The following is a 20,317-nucleotide window of genomic DNA, read 5'->3' on the forward strand; positions in this document are numbered from 1 at the left end:
GTTAGAGGTGAAGGGATGTGTTACTTCAGAAGCATCCATGAAAATACAGGTGATGAACAAGGAACGATGTGCTGCAAACCATTTGTATCCACTCTTTCCCCTTGCACACCGCCGTCCCCATCTCCATGTACCTGGCAGTATTCCCTAGATGCTCACCAACTGCTGGAAGAGAGAATACTGGCTCTGTGCACTCTGAACCAGGGAGAGGAGAAAAACGGATGGAGTGCAAGAGAAATGCAGAATTACTTTTCATTCAAATGTGAAATTCCAGAGATTTGCATAGGTACAAGTAAGAGAAGAATAGAGCCTTAAATATTTAGTCTTTGAAGCTTTCACACCAGTCATTTAAGCCAAACCAACATCTTTCTAAAGTCCACAGAATTATCCAAAGCCTTTCTGTTAAGCTAGTTCTAAGTATACAAGCAGTTCCTCTCCTGCCCCAACATTATGCAAAGCAACTCAGGCAAAGCAACTCTAAGCCCCTGTGATAGATTTCTCCTTCCACAGAAAACAAAAGCTGGAGAGGAAACAGAAAAATAAAAGAGGATCTGAGGAAAATCTATTCATCAATCAGGGGAATGAGAGTACTAAATTCAGCTGGCAAACAGCAGCCTGGCAAAGGACTCATTGAGATCGCTTCCGAGTGTCCCGTCCCAGCTTTGTCCTGCAGATCAAGAATGGTTTTGTATGCACCCATCGAGCACCGCAGGAGTCAGACCTCTGAGATACAACCTTTGGATCCACTCAAAACAGCACTATCCTGTGCAAACCTGCACTCATTCTAAAATTTCTCAATGCCAAAACCGTGTCATGATTAGCTCATCTGTAACTGGCATATTGTAGTGTAGAAATCCTCTTGTTCCATAAGAAGAGTCTCACAAAGGAAATATGCTCACTCGCTTTTCACTATTCTCTCAAACAACTTACAGTAATCACACATCTAAAAAAAAATAGAAGCCATAAAACAAAGTAGCCTTTCCCCTATACTACAGAGAATTACACATACTCTAGCACAGATTTGTTGAAGAGTGGAAGGGGTTAAAATCTGCACAGAATGAGAAAGCACTAAAATGCACTACTCCGGTTAATGTTAAAAACACCAATTTCAGTCCATTTGTGCATTCCAAGGCATTCTGGTTTGAATTTCTTCACTGAAACCAGGAGATGCCTTCACCGATCATCAGAATGCACATACTACAGCATTATCGGGTCGTCCTGGGCACAAGCTACAGCACACTGCGGCCCCAACGCATCTGAAGAAGTTCAGGAACCTCAGAGAAGAAGCAGCTAATTGTATGATCTTCGCATTACTCAGAAACAGCTTTCAGGGTTGAAATTGGGAGGGGAGGATAGAAAAGGACAGTAGCAGTCATGCACCCTGAGCAGTGTCAAAGTATGAACACAATAGGGGGAAAAGTACATAGGAGACAAAAAGCTTCACAGGGAATTAAGGCTATGTAGTTGCTGTCATTGCATATAACCAAAAGCTGTTACCAGATAGACAGCACGTTATGGAGACAGCTGTAATAATTAGAGCCTTAACAAGCTCTAACAAAACACGACGACATGGCAGTGTCATGATCATCTTCACTCTCAAGCCGTCCAACTGAGCGGGAAGGTTGTGTTTATATTAGCTTATTAGCACACCACTTATCTAGTTTCTAAAAGCAGAATTAAAACCTTCTGCCATGTGCTGACACCTGGCTGCCGTCCAAACTCATAGTTCATTTAGTGCTATCACTGAAAAATGGATGGCCTAAGCAAAACTGGAGGGAGACGAAAAGACAGTTGTCCATTACTGTCAGTTCATTCCACATTCTCATTCCTACAGCCTTGAAGAGACAGGAATCCTCCAGAAATCACACATCAAGAAAAATTAAGTTTCCTAAAAATCACTCATTTAGGCTATTGGTCACCTTTTTCGGGGTCCCCAAAAGCTCATCACAACTTCAATTCTGTGCAAGCAGCCTGGATTTAAACTAGATGTAAAGAAGAATTTTTTACACTGAGGGTGGTGAGAGCCTGGCCCAGGTTGGCCAGAGAGGTGGTGGATGAACCATCCCTGGAGACATCCCAGGCCAGGCTGCACGGGGCTCTGAGCAACCTGAGCTGGTGAAGATGTCCCTGCTCATGGCAGGGGGGCACTGGGGGAGCTGGGAAGGTCCCTTTGACCCAAACCATTCTATGGTCCCAGAACCTTGCTGGAGCAGCAGTGTTTTACATGCCAAGTCTAGCTAGATGACAGAAACACGAATATGGCAACTTCATCAACTCGCATACTTATGAAATAAGGATAATAAGTATGAGATAAGTAATGAGCACAGAACATAGCAATCCATAAAAGTACATGAAAGATCGAGCAGGCAGGGCCACGTATTTCAAAGTTTCTTACCTGTTTATTATTTTTTCAGCTCTATGCTATCCGGCCTGCTGGACACTTATGCCACTAAGCTGTCACTCTGCAATGGCCACTCCAATATCCTTAGAGATTTAGAGAAGAGCAGGACTTGCAAAGTACGTACACCCCAACACCTCTTTCCATCAGAAATGCCATTCACGGAGAAAGGAGGGATAATAATAGCGAGGAGTTAGGCTTTGTCATTCTTTTGACTGTCAGAAAGTAAGCTTGATGTACACTCCTTTTAACTAGTCTCACTCTTCCTCTCACTGGGTCTGCCTGTGGGTAATTAAAGTATTTTACTATCCAACTGACAGCTGAGTACTCCACAAGCTACAAGGCTATTAAAAGGCATGCATGTTCAGAAGGAATGCAAACAGAACCAGAGCAAAATATTTAACAGTCACCTACATCAGCATTCCTAAAAATCAGGAAACACTCTGCAGAACTTCCTTTCCCCCCTTCATTGATTTTTATATTAAAAATCAAACCCAGTCTCAAGCAAGACAAGACCATGAACGTTCTCATTTTGCTCCAAGCATTCAATTTGCTAACGCATTTCAGCTAAAATTCCTGCTTAGTCACGCCTGACACAATCTAGTCTTTTAGGCAAACATTCCCTCCATTCTGTGTGCTATGGCTGCCCGCCAGATTTCAGTTGATGCACCCAGGGTTTTTCTGCTTGTGTCCGAGCACAGCGAGATCTCTAAAACCTGCTCTCACACAGCAGTTTGATCCTTGCATATGCTCTCCATTTATTATCAAAGCATATGCCTATTTATGTATAGGCAGGTCTAAATATGTGCACATTGATTTTAGAGATATCAAACAGAAAAATGTCAGATCCTCTAACTCAGGTTACACACAGGAAACATAACTATGTCCTGAAACAAATAAATGCTTCTGCAAACAGCAAATGGACATAATTCTTCATCCTTTGTTGCAGTTTGATTTAAATGAAAGGCTTAGTCTGTACCAATAGACAATTATAATGATAATTTCTAATTAAAACGAACACAAATCACACAAACAACTCTCAAGGCTTCTACAAAAGGAAAGTGAAAGAGTTACAGACCCAAACCTTCTGAATAGATGTCAGCCTTGGAAATTCTGTCACTGAAAATACTATTCAGTAGCATTTCCTTCTCAGGTAACTTCTTTAATATCCAGCAAGTTCAGTCTGAGATCACAGATGAGATTTTTGTCAAACGAAAGAAGGAAAGATGCCCAATATGTTGGTCCACTGACTGATCACCATTCTCATTATCAGGTCTTGATATTAAGGGCAAGAGTGGGCTCATATGTTCAGGAAGAAAGAAGAGAGGAAATTCTTTTTCCTGTTACCTGCAATAGTGTTCTTTGGATGGTGGATGGCAAAGCAGCTTCCACATCCATCTAGGCAGGTGGGAATTGAAAGCACAGCCAGAAAGCTCAAGAAGCCCAACTCACGACCCACTCTCACTGGTGCTGTTGTTGAACTCTTCTGCTCTTGACAGGTAGCAGGTAATTCCACTGGAGTGAAGAAAAGCCCTTGAGGCCACCGGTAACCTCCTCTTGTGGTCCAACACAGCCAGGCCCTGTCCTTCTCAACACTCAGGAAAATCGTTAGATGCCAGCTCTCTTCCTGTGCTATTCTTGGGTTTCTGATGCCTGAAGCTGCAAGGATATCAAGTTTCCTCCAGTTGAAAGAGCACAGCGAATGTCTCCAAACATCCAAATCTCTCTCTTCTAAGAGCAGCATGTCCTTTCCTCAGCCGTGCCTGCTCAAGGTTTTTCCAGAAATGCAGCAGAACAGCTCCGGCTCTGGAAGCTGTTAATTGCTCCCCAAAACGTGATTAATTTCTGAATAATTGTTTTAAGATAGTTGATCCATTGCCTCAGCTCTAATTACATTTCTCATGTCAATTAATTAAAACCACGCTAAATGAAATACCAGTTTTTATTTAAAGTTTAGGGGGAAAAAAAAATATGGGATACAATTAGATGCTACCAGACATGATCTCAGCAGGTTTTCAATTATTCTATGTATAACAGGCCCCTAATTCAATACAAAGCTGTAATTAAGAACGTAATTAACTCATGCCATTCTACTGATGTCATACACCACAAGAACACATAATTAGCTACAGTTTTTAGTGCAGATTCCTTAATGGATTGGTCTGTTTCATTGAGAATGAATTAAGTACATAAAAATAATTTACTATGGGAACTTGGCCAACATAATGGCTACATCTAAAAAAAAGGACAAATATATATAGATATATATATACACACACATATATATACACACACACACACATATATACACACACACACACACATATATACACACACACACACACATATATATATATAAATATATATAAATAGAGCAAGCAAACTTTGTCTGTCAAGGTCAATTTGGGTAGAACCCAAACCCGTACCCATGGCATGGAATTGCTGGACTTGCCTTCATACCTAACAGAGAATGTGTCTGCACAGCTCTTGAGAACAGGCACAGGGACAGGTAAGCAGCAGAGCATGTTTGCAGATGTATCTACTTATCATCTAGATGTGGGCAGCCTGTCTGAACAGGAACAGCAGCAAATGAAGCTGCCTGATGTTGTTCTGGTGATACACTGAGCTGTTCTATGCACACAGATGTGCTTTGCAGATCATCTTCCAGACTTGAATGAAGAGGAGCTTCTGGGCTCACTGTCCGCATTAGAGTTCTGGACTTCAGTCTGGGTTTTATAATCTACGGTGATGCATCCAATCTCTGCGCTATCACAGCACTCGCTAAACTCATGAGAAACCCTCCGGCTCATTTCTGCTTATTAAAGGCAAGTTTGTATTTCTGAAACACAGACTGTACGATTGTGGCGTCTAAATCAAAGATTTCTATTCTCAGTTACGATTATTTGAACGCCACCATTTCTTTAGTTTTTTGTTGGTTTTGGTGGGGTTTTTTTGTTTGTTTGGTGTTTTGCTTTGTGTTTGTTGTTGTTTAATAGATGACATTTCAGGGGGGGAATAAAAGCAACAGAATAAGTTTCCCAAGAAAACGAAAACAGGTTGCAGAAACAAGTCATCAGAACTACAAGTAACTGCTCTATGTGCACAAAGTGAAAACAAAAGAGCCTACAGAATGTTTATTTTTCTTTCAAGTAAACTCTCCTGCAAAAAGGATGAGAGGATAAAAGCCTGATATTTCAGCTAAGGAACCTCCTGCACTGCAGTTTGCTGGTGATGTGCAAGGCACTGACAGGCATCCTAGGAAGTATCCAGGGACTCTATAGACATTGAATAGACTTCTCAGAGTCTTAAAAAGAAGACACACCTCTGTCTCTAAACACTTAATTTTACCTCCTATTTCAGGAAAAACAAAACAAAGCAATTAATGGAGCATCTTATTACCCTACTTCTGTTACCCACTGGAGGAACTTCCCACTTTGTCATTCAAAGAACAAGGTTTCATTTTGTAACCTGACTGTAAGGAACTCCTTCACACAACAGACAAAGCCCTTCTTAAAACATTAACCACTCCATTCAAAACTCTATTTATAGATTCTCCCTATTCCACTCTTAATACCTTAATCAGAAGGAATATTTACAAAGATCTTGAAGGAAGTCTGTTTGCTTTGTAGGAGCCTAGAAAATGTTTAAATGCAGGCCTAGAATAGAGTATCAGATTAAAAATGGGAAGATGCTCTTGTAGTATTCTTATCCATACCACAGGTCAGTAACAATCTTGACCTTGAGCATGCTCAGCCTGTTCTACAATATGTTGAATCCTCATTCCCTGATAGTTGCAAAGAACTTTTAGGAGATTCTGTGGCATCTGGAATGCAATAAAGTGAGAAATTATGAACATCTGCACAGATTTCACTAAATCCATGCATTTAACTTGGCTTTTCCTTCAGCACTTGCTATAATCAAGGAAGAAACAAGAATGCTTCCAGAAAGAGTCAGATCTCAGATGGCCTCAATCACTATGCAATGCTGTCTTTCAGGCATAGAACTCTGTCCTCTTTTTCTAAAATAACATAGCTCCTAAAGAACATACCCCAGTTAGTAGCTACAATCAGCTGGAAAGAATCCACTGACCTGCTCAAAGATAATAAAGAATTATTCCAGAACAGGAGCATTAATTGAGGTTGAAGTTAGTGAGTCCCAGTCACTGTGCTGTATTAACTGTGACTCCACAACTAAGATACATGACCTTGGCATCATCAAGCCTTGAGCTGCAGCTTTGGCATTTGTGTTGCCATAGAGTCCAGTTCCTTTCTAGCCCAGCTTCTCAGGCTCTGCCCATGTTTTTCTTGCAGGTCATTAAAGTTAGAGGTAAGAGAAAGTTTTATCACGTAGTTGTGCACTCGGTTCAAAGACCTAATGAAAAGACGACAAAAAAATTCACAGGTGGTTCTTCCCATGAGCTCTGTGGTTGGTAAACCTTCCGAACACAGAATGCTCCACGCTGGTTGCATTGCGGGTCCCCCACCCTCCACTGAAGATGTGCCAGGTTCTCTACCACCCTGCCACTCAACTCTTCACATCCTTTTGTTTGTTTCCTCACAACTTCATTCTTCTGTGATTAACTGTCAGCAAGTGGAATGGAAACACACATTGACCTATCCTATAACAGGACATTAATCACTGGGAATGTCACCAATATAAAAATGATCTTGAGCTCCACCCATGGAGAATTTTTTCTCTAAGCAGTTATCACATACAGGCATGTTCAAAAGTTACCTCAGAAAACTCTTTTGGATTCCTAAAATATTCTAATAAACGTGATCCAGATGCTGTCTTTATACACTTTGCTAATGCTATCAGTTTTTAATCAAAATAGAACTAATTGAATTAATGGCCTTAATTAACTGTAAAGGTTCTTTGAATCACAAGATGTCTCTTTCAGATCAAAGGAGCACAGAAAGAGTCTGGGTTCAAATCTATTCCCATGTAGCCAGGGTCTGTCTTTAGGATTCTTATACTTTTTCCACAGCTCAAGATGTTGGCACTTCATGAATCAATCTCAAAGGATATTAAAAGCAGCAGGAATAGCCTACAATGAGCCAGAAGGTTCCTTCACAAAAAAGGAATGTTAAGTTTGCCAAGGAAAGCACTAAAAAAGTAACAAGGAAATCCAAACTTAAACTTAATTCATCCCCATATACATATGCATTAAGATACAGCCTTTAATGACATATTATTTCTACCAGAGAACTCTGCCTAAGGCTGACAGAATGGACAGCTGCTCACCATTTCTTTGTCATTATGTATAAACCTATGCATTAATTCAAGACAGTATTTAAGTGTTGCACTGAATTATTAACATTCTGATAAACTTTTTATGCAGCTTATCATGGTACTGTACAGAACACTTCAGAAATATTAACACACTTACTTACACAACACTTTCCTGGAAGAGAATTATAGATAATTCTAAAAGGATGAACTTCAGAGCAGCAAAATTAGTAACTAGACTCAGAAGAGCCTGCTAATACAGATGCCTAATTTAGAAAACCTGTGGCCTGATTTTCTGAAGAATACAGTATTAGTGAGCAAGCCTTACATTAGGGACAGCTATAAGGAAAAAGACTTAGGATATAATTCCCCAGAATGTTACTAAACTCCTTATCTTCCTACAATCTTTGCTCCTTCATGGGACACAAGTTAACCTGGAAACTTACCCAGCACATCTGGCTACAGCGAGTAAAGAGAAGGGAAGGATTCAGAAAACAGATGGATGCCAAGGGAAGCTTCCGAGAGGTAACAGAAGGTGCTTAGAACCAGATACCCTCTGTCTATGCCTCTTCTGTAGTTTGCATTTGGCTTACGAGGACAATCTTGTGGTCTTTGAAAGGCTATTAAAAATATGCTCTGGGATGCCATCACTGAGTATGAAAAACAGCGACAGCCACAGAGACTGTTTATACTGAAAAATGCCAAAGTTCCTCTCCATATAGATTCAGAAGTTAAACCCATGCCAAGCCTGTTATATCTACACACCTTCCAGCTTCTGTAACAAATGAAGCCAGAGTCCACAGACAACAGCCTCCTTCAGTACAAAAACTGGGATTTTTTCCCAGGAAGCTATCCATCCTGGGTACCAAATGAGACGGCAGCCCCAGAGATAACCACCTGTTCCTTAACCCTTGTCATGCCCTGAGATGCTTCCTCTTCCTCCTCCTCCTCAGCACGGAACAGAGCAGAGGAAGGACACACGATGGCTTGTCATAATTAAGGAGAAACGTACCCAAGAAAATACATATGCAGCTCTGGCATCTGAGATGCAGTACAGCCCACAAACACAACACACTCAGAATAATGCTGTGGCCACCCTCTCAACCCTGCATTAGGAAAAGACTAAACCCCGTTTTCAAACTCAGAAGTCTGGCAACTTTGAATAGATTTTTCATGGAATTAGACCAAAAGGTAGAAGGCTTCAAAAATACATTTATCCCCTTTATGTGCCTTTTTTTTCAAAAAGCAGGGACATGTTTGCAGGAGTTATCTGCAGTCATCATGAATCTTGCTTAGTAAAAATGAATTTTAGCATTCATACATCATCATCACTTCAGAGAGAGATTACAGAAAACACCATCTATCTTTGTCTCTAACAGTGAAAAATCACAGGATTTAACCCAACTAGTGCTGCCCATGGAAATGATTCTGGCTGGCTAGCACTCAGCATTTCTGGCTGGCTTTGTTCTCCAAAACAACTGAAACACTTCACAGAAACTTTCCCAAATCAGTCAAAAATATGCAGCATGGAAAACTTCAGCTAAAAGTGCTGGAGCTTGAGAAAGTCCCATTTTAAAAGGGTACTATAGTGAGAAGTGTTGAACAGTTAATGTGGTTTTCTGATATACAGATAATGACACTCTTTAGATACAAAATTGTGATTAAATTCATTTTTTAAACTACCAATTCATACCACCCCCCCTCAACTTTACTGCATTTCCTTGTTGACTTTTTCAATATAACACTGATCCATTAGGAAATATCACATATGCAACAAATTAAGCCACAAACCTTTCATCTCAGACTGCTTTGAAATGTTGCTTAGTACACCCACTAGAGTTCATTTTTCCAATGAAGAAAGATTTCTTCTAAGTCTTCCCATTGTGAGTCTACCATGTGGTTTGCATTTTCTGTTTCTTCAAAACAGCTTCCCAAAAGCTCACACTGTTTGATTCCATTTTCAGTTAAGAGGAGCTAAAAATCTGAAACGTGGTGAGACTAATTCAAAATTACAAGGTATGGGAGAGGTCATATTCACCCTGTACTTATGTAGAGTGCTATTTAGTTTCGTACTATGTTCGCGTAGAATTTAAATTTCAATGTAAATGCAAGTATTTCTTCAAAGATGATTAGAAATTAAAATCATAGGCTGGTAATTCACAATTTGCTTTCTATGAAGGTGGAAGGTTGGATGACATATTAGAGTAACAGCTTTGGATAACCAAATCCACAAACACAGCACACAGGTAACAGAAAAGAGATTTCCAGATACATTCTTTAACATTTAAGGCACAGAAATACTAACTGGTGTGTTTCATTATTTTCTAAGTTTGAGGGATTTGCTGTTGTGTGTGTACCACTGTCAGTTTGATTCAACATAAAGCTGAGAGATCCATTTCAGGGTCTAGGTCAGGATCCAAAATATTATAGGCATTCAGAACTCAGCTCCAACTTTACACACCTGCACTACTGACAAAAGTGGATCCTTCTCCTCTCCCCAAATAAAACATACATACAAACTATACATACTCCCCAAACAAACTATTTGCATTTTCTGACTTTCCTGAACCATATTGCCTAAAGGCATGATTTCTACCTCAAACCAGTTCTGACATTACTGCACTACATGATCATTTTTAAATGTCATCTGGTGATTCCTATTAAAGCCGCACAGTTCTGTCACTACAGCTAATTTAATTCTAAATGAGTTTTCAAAACCAAGACTAAAGTTCAATGGAAGCCTGAAGCTTTGAGGACTTGTGAAGCTTTGAGCTTGAAACGCAGTGCTATCTAACTTTAATCCATGAAATAGCCAAGGAAACACCATGAATATGGTTCTTTGAATAACTGTATAATGTAATGAAGTAACATCTTCCAGATGGACGTTGCACTATAGGTGTTTCCAGACCGGCATTTGTCTTTCAAGACCAGTCAGCACGTTCCTTTCATCTCCAGACTGCTCGTGACACTCCAAAGGGAAAAGAGAATATATTCTGTTGTGTCACACACAATTGGGGCCTATATTATTCAATATATTCATCAATAATTTGGATGAGGGAATAGAGTGTACTATCAGCAAGTTTGCTGATGACACCAAGCTGGGAGGAGTGGTGACACTGGAAGCTGTGCTGCCATCAGAGACCTGGACAGGCTGGAGAGTTGGGCAGGGAAACATTTAATGAAATATAACAAGGGCAAGTGTAGAGTCTTGAATCCAGGCAGGAACAAGCCCAGGTTCCAGTGTAAGTTGGGGAATGACCTATTAGAGAGCAGCATAGGGGAAAGGGACCTGGGGGTCCTGGGGACAGCAGGGTGACCATGAGCCAGCACTGGGCCCTTGTGGCCAGGAAGCCAATGGGACCTGGGGTGGGTTAGAAGGGGGTGGTCAGTAGGTCAGAGAGGTTCTCCTGCCCCTCTGCTCTGCCCTGGGGAGACCACACCTGGAATATTGTGTCCAGTTGTGGCCCCTCAGTTCCAGCAGGACAGGGAACTGCTGGAGAGAGTCCAGCGCAGCCACCAAGATGCTGAAGGGAGTGGAGCATCTCCCGTGTGAGGAAAGGCTGAGGGAGCTGGGGCTCTGGAGCTGGACAAGAGGAGACTAAGGGGTTGATACTGATCTTGTATCAGTGGGTTTTTTTTCCTGTGTAAAAATGAAACAGTAATAATTAATTCACATTACTATCTAATCAGTTGCAGATATTATTGTAATAAGAATTTGCAATTTTACACCAAAGAAGAAAATCTGAGGCAGATGCTTGGCATGGAATATTTCAGCTGAAACAGTTAACTGTGAAGCAATTTATAAGAAACTAAACCCAAGCTCTTTTAATGGCAATTGTAATAATAAGAAGCAGTGCTTGTGATAATAATGCAAGAAAGTTGGGGTTTTGGCTTCTTTCTTTTTTTGTGGGAGGGTGTGTATTTAGTTTGCATTTAGAAAAATAGCTTTATTTTCAGCATCAAAAAGCACATTTTACCTGAATCAGAAAATGGTAACACATTAATGTAAGGCACAGTTATTTGTTCAAAATACACAGAGTCAGCAAAATGAGAAAAAACACCCAACACAGAAATCAAAGCTGTGTAGTTCACCAAGTGCCTCTCACATTCTCTAACCTCTCCGTGTTTAATATCCTGCACTGGATATATAACATAAGCAACTGCCATAACAACCTCTTTTTTTTACAATAGCGTCCCACCACCAAATTAAAGCCATGCTGCTCCAAGTGCTGTACCGTGCTCTGTTAAACTGCCACTCCTCCACTCCAGCCCATTCTCTCTTTTGCTTATACAAGCAGTAAATTGATCCCAAGGTGATACAAACTCACCCTTTATTAACAACAACAACAAAGTACTTTGTAAGCTGCTTCAGGGAGATAAAACACAGAGATATTCGAGGCACGGCAGAGCTGGCTGAAAAAGAGGGTTGCTCAGTTTGGGAGAGGGCAGAAACCTGGCAGCATCAATTTACATTGGCTCACGCTGGTAAGAAACTGCACCCTCAAGCAATACAACTGGTTGGAAAATGGAATTTCACAAGGACAGAAACAACCGTTTTGAAGTTTACCTTCATTCTCAACCAGAAGAAAAGAAATTGTTACATAAAGTTCAAATGCATTTCAAAAGTCATTTGAATGACACATCTTTTCATAGCTATTACAAAAAGTTTTTAAATATCAAAAGTATTATAGAAAAATACTAATGATGCATCTACGCTATTACCTGATTGTATTTTAATACCTCACTAGAAGTCAAAATGATAATTTTGTGAAATAGTTCGCAAAAAAGTACTACATTATCCAAGTAAATTTTAGATGCAAGCACAATTTTCCAAGTAAATTGTTTTGTGAACTGTATCAGTTTCAAAGATATTTTCAAATGAAGAACTGCTCAGTTACCAAGCAGAACAATACAGCAATTAAATAAACAATACAAGATTAGATGTATCGGCAGATACATTTCAACATCTACACTTTGAGCGCACGCTGCAGTTAACCAGCAGAAGGCAGTGGACCACCCCCTCTGTTGTGTTGGTATCATGGGATATCATCTTACCTTTAATTTACTAAATATTTCCTCTTCGTGCACAGAGGAACTGACTTTTAGACACGCTCAGGAGACCAGCGAGGCTTTTTTTCCACACAAAAGCATTAACTTTTTTCAAAGCCTTTTTTTTCATAATTAATTCTGCCTTCTCCCCTTCACATTCTTGTTTAAGTTTAAAGTTTTCATGTAAATGTCAAATTCCTAACCACTGTTTCAGGGTTTGGGGTTGCTTCATATTACTGAAAAGGGCAATTCACTTACAGTCTCCCCTTGCAGCAGGTTTGTGTTTCCTGACCTTAAAGAGGAACATACAACTAAAAGCACCAAACAAATTCTGGTAGTAACAGATATAAATGCAATTATCATTAAAAAGACTAAAAATTTCATGCTGTCCTTCTATAAAACTCTAAAAATTTTAAAACAATTGTAGAAGAAAATGGAAAAGTATTACGTGAAAAGAAACAATTAACAAAAAAAGCATTTGACTTTCCACATGGCACTTGTAACACCAGCAGATGACAAAGTCAGATTAAATTCTTACTGCAGTATATAATAAAAAGCGTCCACTTAAGAGGACTTGTCTGGCTGTTTACATCTGTCAAGCTGCTAAAACTGCACAGTTGTAAGAGAACGCTTTTGATAATGACAGCAGAACTACGATTAGCATGATCTGTGTTATTCAGGCAAAAGAAGTGCCAGGAAAGATTGTCTCCAAGCACAAAGTTACTGCCCCAAGATGTCAGTGATGCAATACGAAGACATTAGCACATTTCTTAAGTGTGGCAGCAAAGAATCACTTAGTCGAAATGTACTTCCCTAAAGAAAAGTTCACCTAATTGACCAGCGCTGCAGAGATGCCTGTAATTTCAGTGATGGAAATGACACTTTGTTTATGGAATTCAAGCTCAACAGATTAATATGCTTTAGAATTGCAAAGAAAATAGAAGAGTAGACTCACTGGGTCATTTCACTAGACATAGTTGAAAAGAAAAATGGTGACCTGAGGCTGTGTATTGACCCAAAAAATGTGAACAAATAGATAAAGAGAGAGTATTTCCATTTGCTAACTAAAACAGACACAGGCACTACTGGACTGAAATTATTTCCAAAGCTAGATGCATCCGCAGGCTTTTACCAGATACCTCTGAGTGAGGAGACTGCAGAAGCTCTGAACTTTGAATGCACCATTTGTCCGTCCCTGTTTCAAAGGGGTCACATCTGTCACTAGAGCCTGAGCCAGTCCACAGAACACAAAACAGTACAACTGCTTGAAGAGCTGAACACTGTGAAACTGTTTTGCCAGGGTACTGAGTCTGTAAGGAAGGCTGAATAAAATATAAAGGACTCGGGCCTGTAAGAGCAAGTCGGGCTAAGAGTCTGAACCAGACAAAGGCAAGTTTTCTGGCCAGAAAGTTATTGCTTATCTCTATGAAGGACAGATCACACAAATTTTAGCCAAACACCGTAGGTTAACATCTTACAGCATCGCTAAATATTACCTGTATTTGGATCACTGTAGTGTTCAGATACTAAGGAAATATAAAAAGGTGCCAGCAAACAAAGTGTCCAAACCAGCAAAATGACAATCACAGCGGATAAGAGACAGGGGGAGAAGGAGGGAAACGACTGGTGAAAACAGCAGGACAGGGGTATTTGTGAGAGCAGAGGCAAGGTCTGATTCCTGCTACACAGCTTCCCTTTCACTAAATCCACCTTCCTTAAGTATCAAGTCTATGTAGCATACAGTAAACTTCTTCATACTGATGGACAAGGATTGTTTCAAGTCACCCACAATTTGTGTTTGCTTTCTATTATATCCTCAGTTTAGCTTTTTAATGCCCATATTAGATTACTTTCAATTACTGTCTTTACCCACTTAAGTTCTCACAACTTGTTGCCATTTTACTTTCACGTCTTTTATGATAATGTGCTTTTTGTCTCTCTCCAAGCAGCTAGGGCACATCGAGCGGAGCCTGCCAGATGGGAACTACTGCCAAAACCTCAGCGTGGCAGCACAAACTGGCATACAGCAGACGAGGAAATCAAAGGGTTTACCAAAGCCTGGAAGAAAATTGGGATTCAGCACAACAAATCTCTGACACCTCTTCAATGGTGTGATCATACTCTGAAGATGTCAAGCTTTCATCCACTTGTCTCTTGCCTAATAGCCTTTAACAGGCATGACCCTCACCCTGGTCAAACAACAGCTCAGAGAGATGTTCTACAGAGACACACCACCTTGACAACTCTACCCAGGAAAGTTTGTATGAGATACCAACACTTGTAGCAAATTTGCTTTTATTCATAGAGTCTCTAGCTCTTCCTCACAAGCCACCTTTCCGATGGTGCTGAACTGCTGCTTTGTCAGTGGAGTTTAAAAACACAGACCTGAATCCCAATTCTCAATAAAACCCCTACCCTTCCATCTCAAACAACATAGTTTGTCAACACTTACTAATATTTAGCCAGTTAATAAAACATAATGGTGTGCTGCTTGTTACTTTGTTTCATACAAATGCTTAGCTCCCTAATTCAAGAGCTAGACATATATTTATGTATTAGAAAAGCAATTACAGATTTGACATTTTATATCACACAATCATGCATTTAGAAGTATGCTTGAACAGACATTTCTAATACAGCTGCTGGGTATATTACCAGGTTAGTACAGCGTCTAATAAACATTAAGACCTACTACCAAATATAGAAACAAAGTAAATTAGAATATTAATAGCACTATCTCCATTTTTAAAGTGTTATATCCAAAAGAAAGATTAGACACTTATAAAACCCCATGCAGTTATAATTTCACACAATGCAAGTCCCTGCCGTGTTCTTAGCTAGTACTAACTTGAGGAAATTAAGAAAAAGACAAAATCAGAAGTTTTCCATAATGCCAGGGTATGCCATGCTACTGAACTTTCAAAACAGGACATAAAAAGCCTCACTGCTGGAACAATTTAAAATCGGAATGAAACAAACTTCAAAATGAAGAGCCTCAACAGTTTCCACACCACTGTAACTGAAACAGGTATATATCACGTGGTTGTGGTATAAACCAGAGCAGAGCCAAAGCAGGTGCTATACCAGCCTACTGATGCACAACTGTGTGGGCATTGGTGTTCAAACCCTACTGAAGTACCTAAAATTTCAGTAACTCTGCCCCTTTAACATCTGCTCATGTTCAATACCTTCTTGCATATACGTGCTTCTTGTGCAAATTAATCCTCTAGCTCTGCATCCTTAAACTCTTTTTTAGGACTTACTAGATTCTGCATTTCCAGCTTCTAAGATTCTTGTTGTAATTCACAGTCAACATGAAACTGAGGATTCCCAGATATCTATGCATTATACAACAAAGTAAATCTGTACACTTGTGTTTGCATTTATGCTCTGATAAAAGAAAACAATTTAAAAAAATAAATAGAAAACTCCCTTAAAGCTCATTAATATCTCCTATTGGCTATAAAGAGGCTTAAGCACATGCATTAGCACTTCATTGAAAAGAGGTCATTTCCTGAAAGGAATATATATACACACTTGGGATTTACTTATGTAAATATGATTTCACACACATACTCTCCACCTAGGGAACAGGCATCCAATAACCGGTATGTAAAATATGTGCTTGTACCTAAATACAAGAACACTTTTGCACACTGAGTTTCTACCCATTCTGGTCCAACTAGAGGCATGGCTTAAATTAAATGCCAAGCTTCTTTCTTAAGATTGAATGAATTAACATTATTAGCCAGAAAATAACCACAGCATAATGGCACACTGAAGCCTAAGGCAACATTTCAAGAGAATTTTCTTAGAAATTCAGGGCTCATAGGAGATGCTAATGAGTTCAGAGAAGTAAATATAGCTCTTTAAACAGCAAACGACAACTTGTCTATAAGAGTAAGTTTCTCGGCACATTTACAAACGTTTTTGCTTGCGAGCTATAAAGTGACTTTCATTTAGTCGGACTTAGGCTCTCAAGAACAATCACTATCCTAACACGCCAACAAAAAGAGTGCAAACACACAAGGGGAGCGCAAATGAAATGCTTGTTAAGGGCACACAAGGAAACCATACAAACACCTTATTTGAGAAGTTTAATTAACCGATTCCTTTCTAAATCATCCTGTGCCCAGCAATGCTGAGAGGCAAATTCCCTACTCCGACGCTCCGCTTTTCTTCCCCGAAGGAAAGTGGTGTTTTCTCCCTTATTCTCAAAGAGCACAGCCCAGCAAGCCCGGCAGCTGCTGCTGGCAGTGGTTCGTGTGGCACCACTAGTGACTTTTTACAGCATGGCTGAGTCAACACTGACCCAGGTTCCAGGGGAGAGAAACGGCTTAATGAAGCTGGGTTGTTTATAACCTCTCACTGTAGCACTTTCTCCCACCCTTAAGCAGCAGCATAACCTCTGTATTTCTCATATGAAAATATCTGCAGATAGAAAAAGGCCACATATTGGTGCCTAACTCGATATATCTAACACAAACACTTATTGGGGAAGATGCACTTGTGACTGCCAAAGCTGCATGGCAGGACAGACACACTGCCCCAGAAAAACACCAGACCCTCTTTACAAGACTTAACCTCATGCAGTCGCTAAAGGTGAGCACGAGGCTAATATCATTCTCACCTCCAGGCTGCAGCAATCAAAACAGAAACCCGTACTTAGGATTCTTCACATCAGCACTTTCAGAACATGTCGAATCACTGGGATGTCCATTAATTTTAATGTACTATATTAAAATGACCGGCATTAAGAGGCCATGCAATTTTCTGCCAAGTACTTTGTTTTCCTTACCAATGGGGGTGGGAAAAGTCCCTTTATGAATGGCTACTGAATCCACCCTTGCTTCATTCTTGAGATATTATACTTCTGTATATCTCATGGCTGCCTCTAGAATCAACTACCCCGGGAGAGAGGGTGGCAGGACTGGACCAAACTAAACAATGAAGAGTCTTTTATTAGCAATCTTCTTATGTCAGTAAAACAGCACCACTAATGCCAACAGGATAAAAGGCAAAATTATTTTATTCCTAGAGATGGCAACAACAGCAGGAATCGCAGAGAGCTTAACAAGATCCGCCCCCCCTCCAAATGAGGATAAGGGTATATTTTAAAAAAAAATATCCACAACTACCATAGTCTGAGCAAGAAAACAAGAACTGTTGAGGCTGTCTCCTACTATTCTGCACAGAAACTCTTGTTTGGATCATGCACGATTCACATCCCTGAATCCCTCTAGAGATTTGCCTTTGTCAAAGGGGCTCTGTGATCACACAAGTTCAGTGATGAGGAAAAAAATGGGAGATCATTCAAATGACCTCTCTGCTAAGACAAACCTGCTCCTCAGCTGTCTCTTTGATCAAGCTAACAAGCATCCTGCCCAGGTAACAGGGCTTCTAGCCAGTCTCTAGAGCTATCACTGCACAGCTCCAATCTAATTTAAAGGACGCTATTCCCAAATACTGTCATTGTACTCCTGGTGCCTCTTTCAGCTTTCACCACTCCCCATATTCCGTTCCAAGCTGGGACCGGGACACCCCCTCCCAGAGACGAGCTCTTCAACACACCACAGAAATCCAGATGCATTTGTAAATATCATCATCACTGAGGCAGAAAGAAAGGAAACTTTCCCTGTTTCTGATTCTCGTCAATCGCAAGCTTTCCCACCATCCGAATAAACAAGAAAGAAAAAAAGGGAGGGGGAGATTTTAAACCAGCAGAGAAAGAGGAAGGATTTAAAGGAAAAGGGAGGAAGGAGTAATTTAGTTCACAGGCCACCACAGGGGAAAACAAGCCACTTGCTTAGAAAGGAGTTGAGGTCTCTGCCTGAGTAGCTGCAAACCAGCCCAGCGCAGATCAACTGGTGACTCCGCTTCCCGGCCCCGCGGAGCATCAGCCCGTTCCGCCGGTTCCCCCCGCTCCGCAGCCCCGCCAGCAAGTGCCTCCCGCTTACCTCCGCAGAGCAGGGCTCCCAGGAGCACGCTGACAGCCGGGCAGCAGCGCCCGCCGCCCCGGGCAGCCCCCGCCATGCCGAGGAGATGGGGACACGTCCCGGGCGCGGCTCGGGGGCTCCGCCGCTAGCTCTCCCCGCCCGCCGCCCGCTGCGGCCGCGCCATGGCCGGGTCCGCACGCACACCGCGCTCCGGAGCGCCGCTCAGCCCCGCAGCGCGCTCCTGCCCATGCCGGAGCTCCTTCCTTGTCCCCTCCGCGTCCTGCCCGAGCGCCGGCGGGGTGCGCGGAACGTGCGGCGGGCGGGGGCTGACGGACGCTCCGGCACCGCCGCTCTCCACCGGCAAAACTTTGCAAGCGGGCGAGCAAAGGGCGGGGAGGGTCCCGGAGCCGGCGGGGCTGGGTCGTCCCCCGACCGCTCGCTGGCTGGCTGGCTCTCTCCCCGCTGCACCCGAGCGCCCTCCGCTGCGGCCGCCGCCGCCTGCGCTTCCCGTGCTTTATGCGGAGCCGCGCAGACACTTTTCCGCGCGCGGGGGAAGGGCGGGGGGACCGTTGGGCTCGAGCGGCGGCCGTTGGCGCTCGCGGCGGGGGCGGGAAGCGGTGCTGAGGGGATGCGGCCGCTGCGATCGCCCGGGATGCGAAGGGGGGAAGGACTTTGGCCAAGGCCGGTATGGACAGAAAAGGGGAGACCTGCCGTGGAGGGGGCGGGCGGGGATCAAGCGATGGGGATGGGGGTGAAGGGACCGCGGGGGCAGCTGGTCCTGGAGAATCGAGAAATTCCCACCCCCACCAACATAACCGACCTCACAGCCACACTCCTGCTGTCCTGCCTTTTCAAGCCAAGGAACATATTAAATACAGAAAACCAAAAGAAAAGAGCCTTATCAAAACAGGACAAGGCACTCCACAAGCCCTAAAATGAAGAAAACATCTTGACCCACCTGCATTTCACCAGCTCCATCATTGCTTCCTTGTCTTCTTGGTTTTTTTCTTTTCCTCCTTCACATTTCCTCAGTTCTATCTTCTAAACAAGATTCACAGGCTATGTTTTTATTCCCGTTTGTTTAATTTGATGCTTGTACTTAGGTATCCTGGATAACTCCAGCTAGCAGCTCTTTCACCTTCTTGTGGGGAAAGTTTTTGTGGCCCAACAGTAAACATACTTTTAATAATCACCACTACAGCTGTAACACAGGACAAGCAAGGTGCAGTTTAGTAAGAAAAACTGAGTACTTGCAATATTGAGTACAGAAATCATCTAAGCAGGGAAATATCCCCAACACACCTTAAAATACAGCAACAGCTTAAAATGGTGCCTTCCTTTCCAACCTGCTTTTACCCTGAGAAATTAGGCTCTGATCCTTCAGGCAAATACTCACAGCCAGTCCTCTGTGGCTTTAATCAACCAAAATCAGTGAGGTTCTCTCCATCTGTGGTCAGTTACTCAAGCAGGTGTCAAAGTTTATCATTAGATATCACCCTAACTAAAACATATTTGGGGTAATTCTAAAGAGCCCGTTGTTTATACAAGATATTATTCCCAGTTGATAAGGCCACCTCAACACGGAGATTTACTGATGAGCAACTGCAGAGAAGTTTGTTGGGACTATGCTTTGTGTTGTCATGGTTTACATGATTTTATTGTCAAGTGGCAGCTAACTCAAATGTGGAAAAGCAGAAAGGAGATCATA

General features: G+C 41.8%; 1 protein-coding gene across 4 annotated transcripts in view; it reads right to left on the bottom strand.

Moving 5' to 3' along the window:
- LOC102091596 (transmembrane protein 132C) overlaps positions 1–19,978 on the bottom strand; it is a 167,558-nt gene extending 147,580 nt beyond the window's left edge. For 2 of the 4 annotated variants that reach the window (XM_065032798.1, XM_065032797.1), the window contains exon 1: positions 18,631–18,844. In XM_065032798.1, the coding sequence (XP_064888870.1) occupies positions 18,631–18,706 (76 nt within the window). In that variant the 5' untranslated portion in view covers positions 18,707–18,844. Of the gene's footprint in view, positions 1–18,630; positions 19,128–19,567; positions 19,811–19,911 lie in introns of those variants that run through there. The other 2 variants (XM_021286273.2, XM_065032800.1) reach the window with 2 other exon arrangements.
- Positions 19,979–20,317: the final 339 nt, after the last annotated feature.

This window comes from Columba livia, chromosome 17 (genome assembly GCF_036013475.1).
Source record: "Columba livia isolate bColLiv1 breed racing homer chromosome 17, bColLiv1.pat.W.v2, whole genome shotgun sequence".
Lineage (NCBI taxonomy): Eukaryota > Metazoa > Chordata > Aves > Columbiformes > Columbidae > Columba > Columba livia.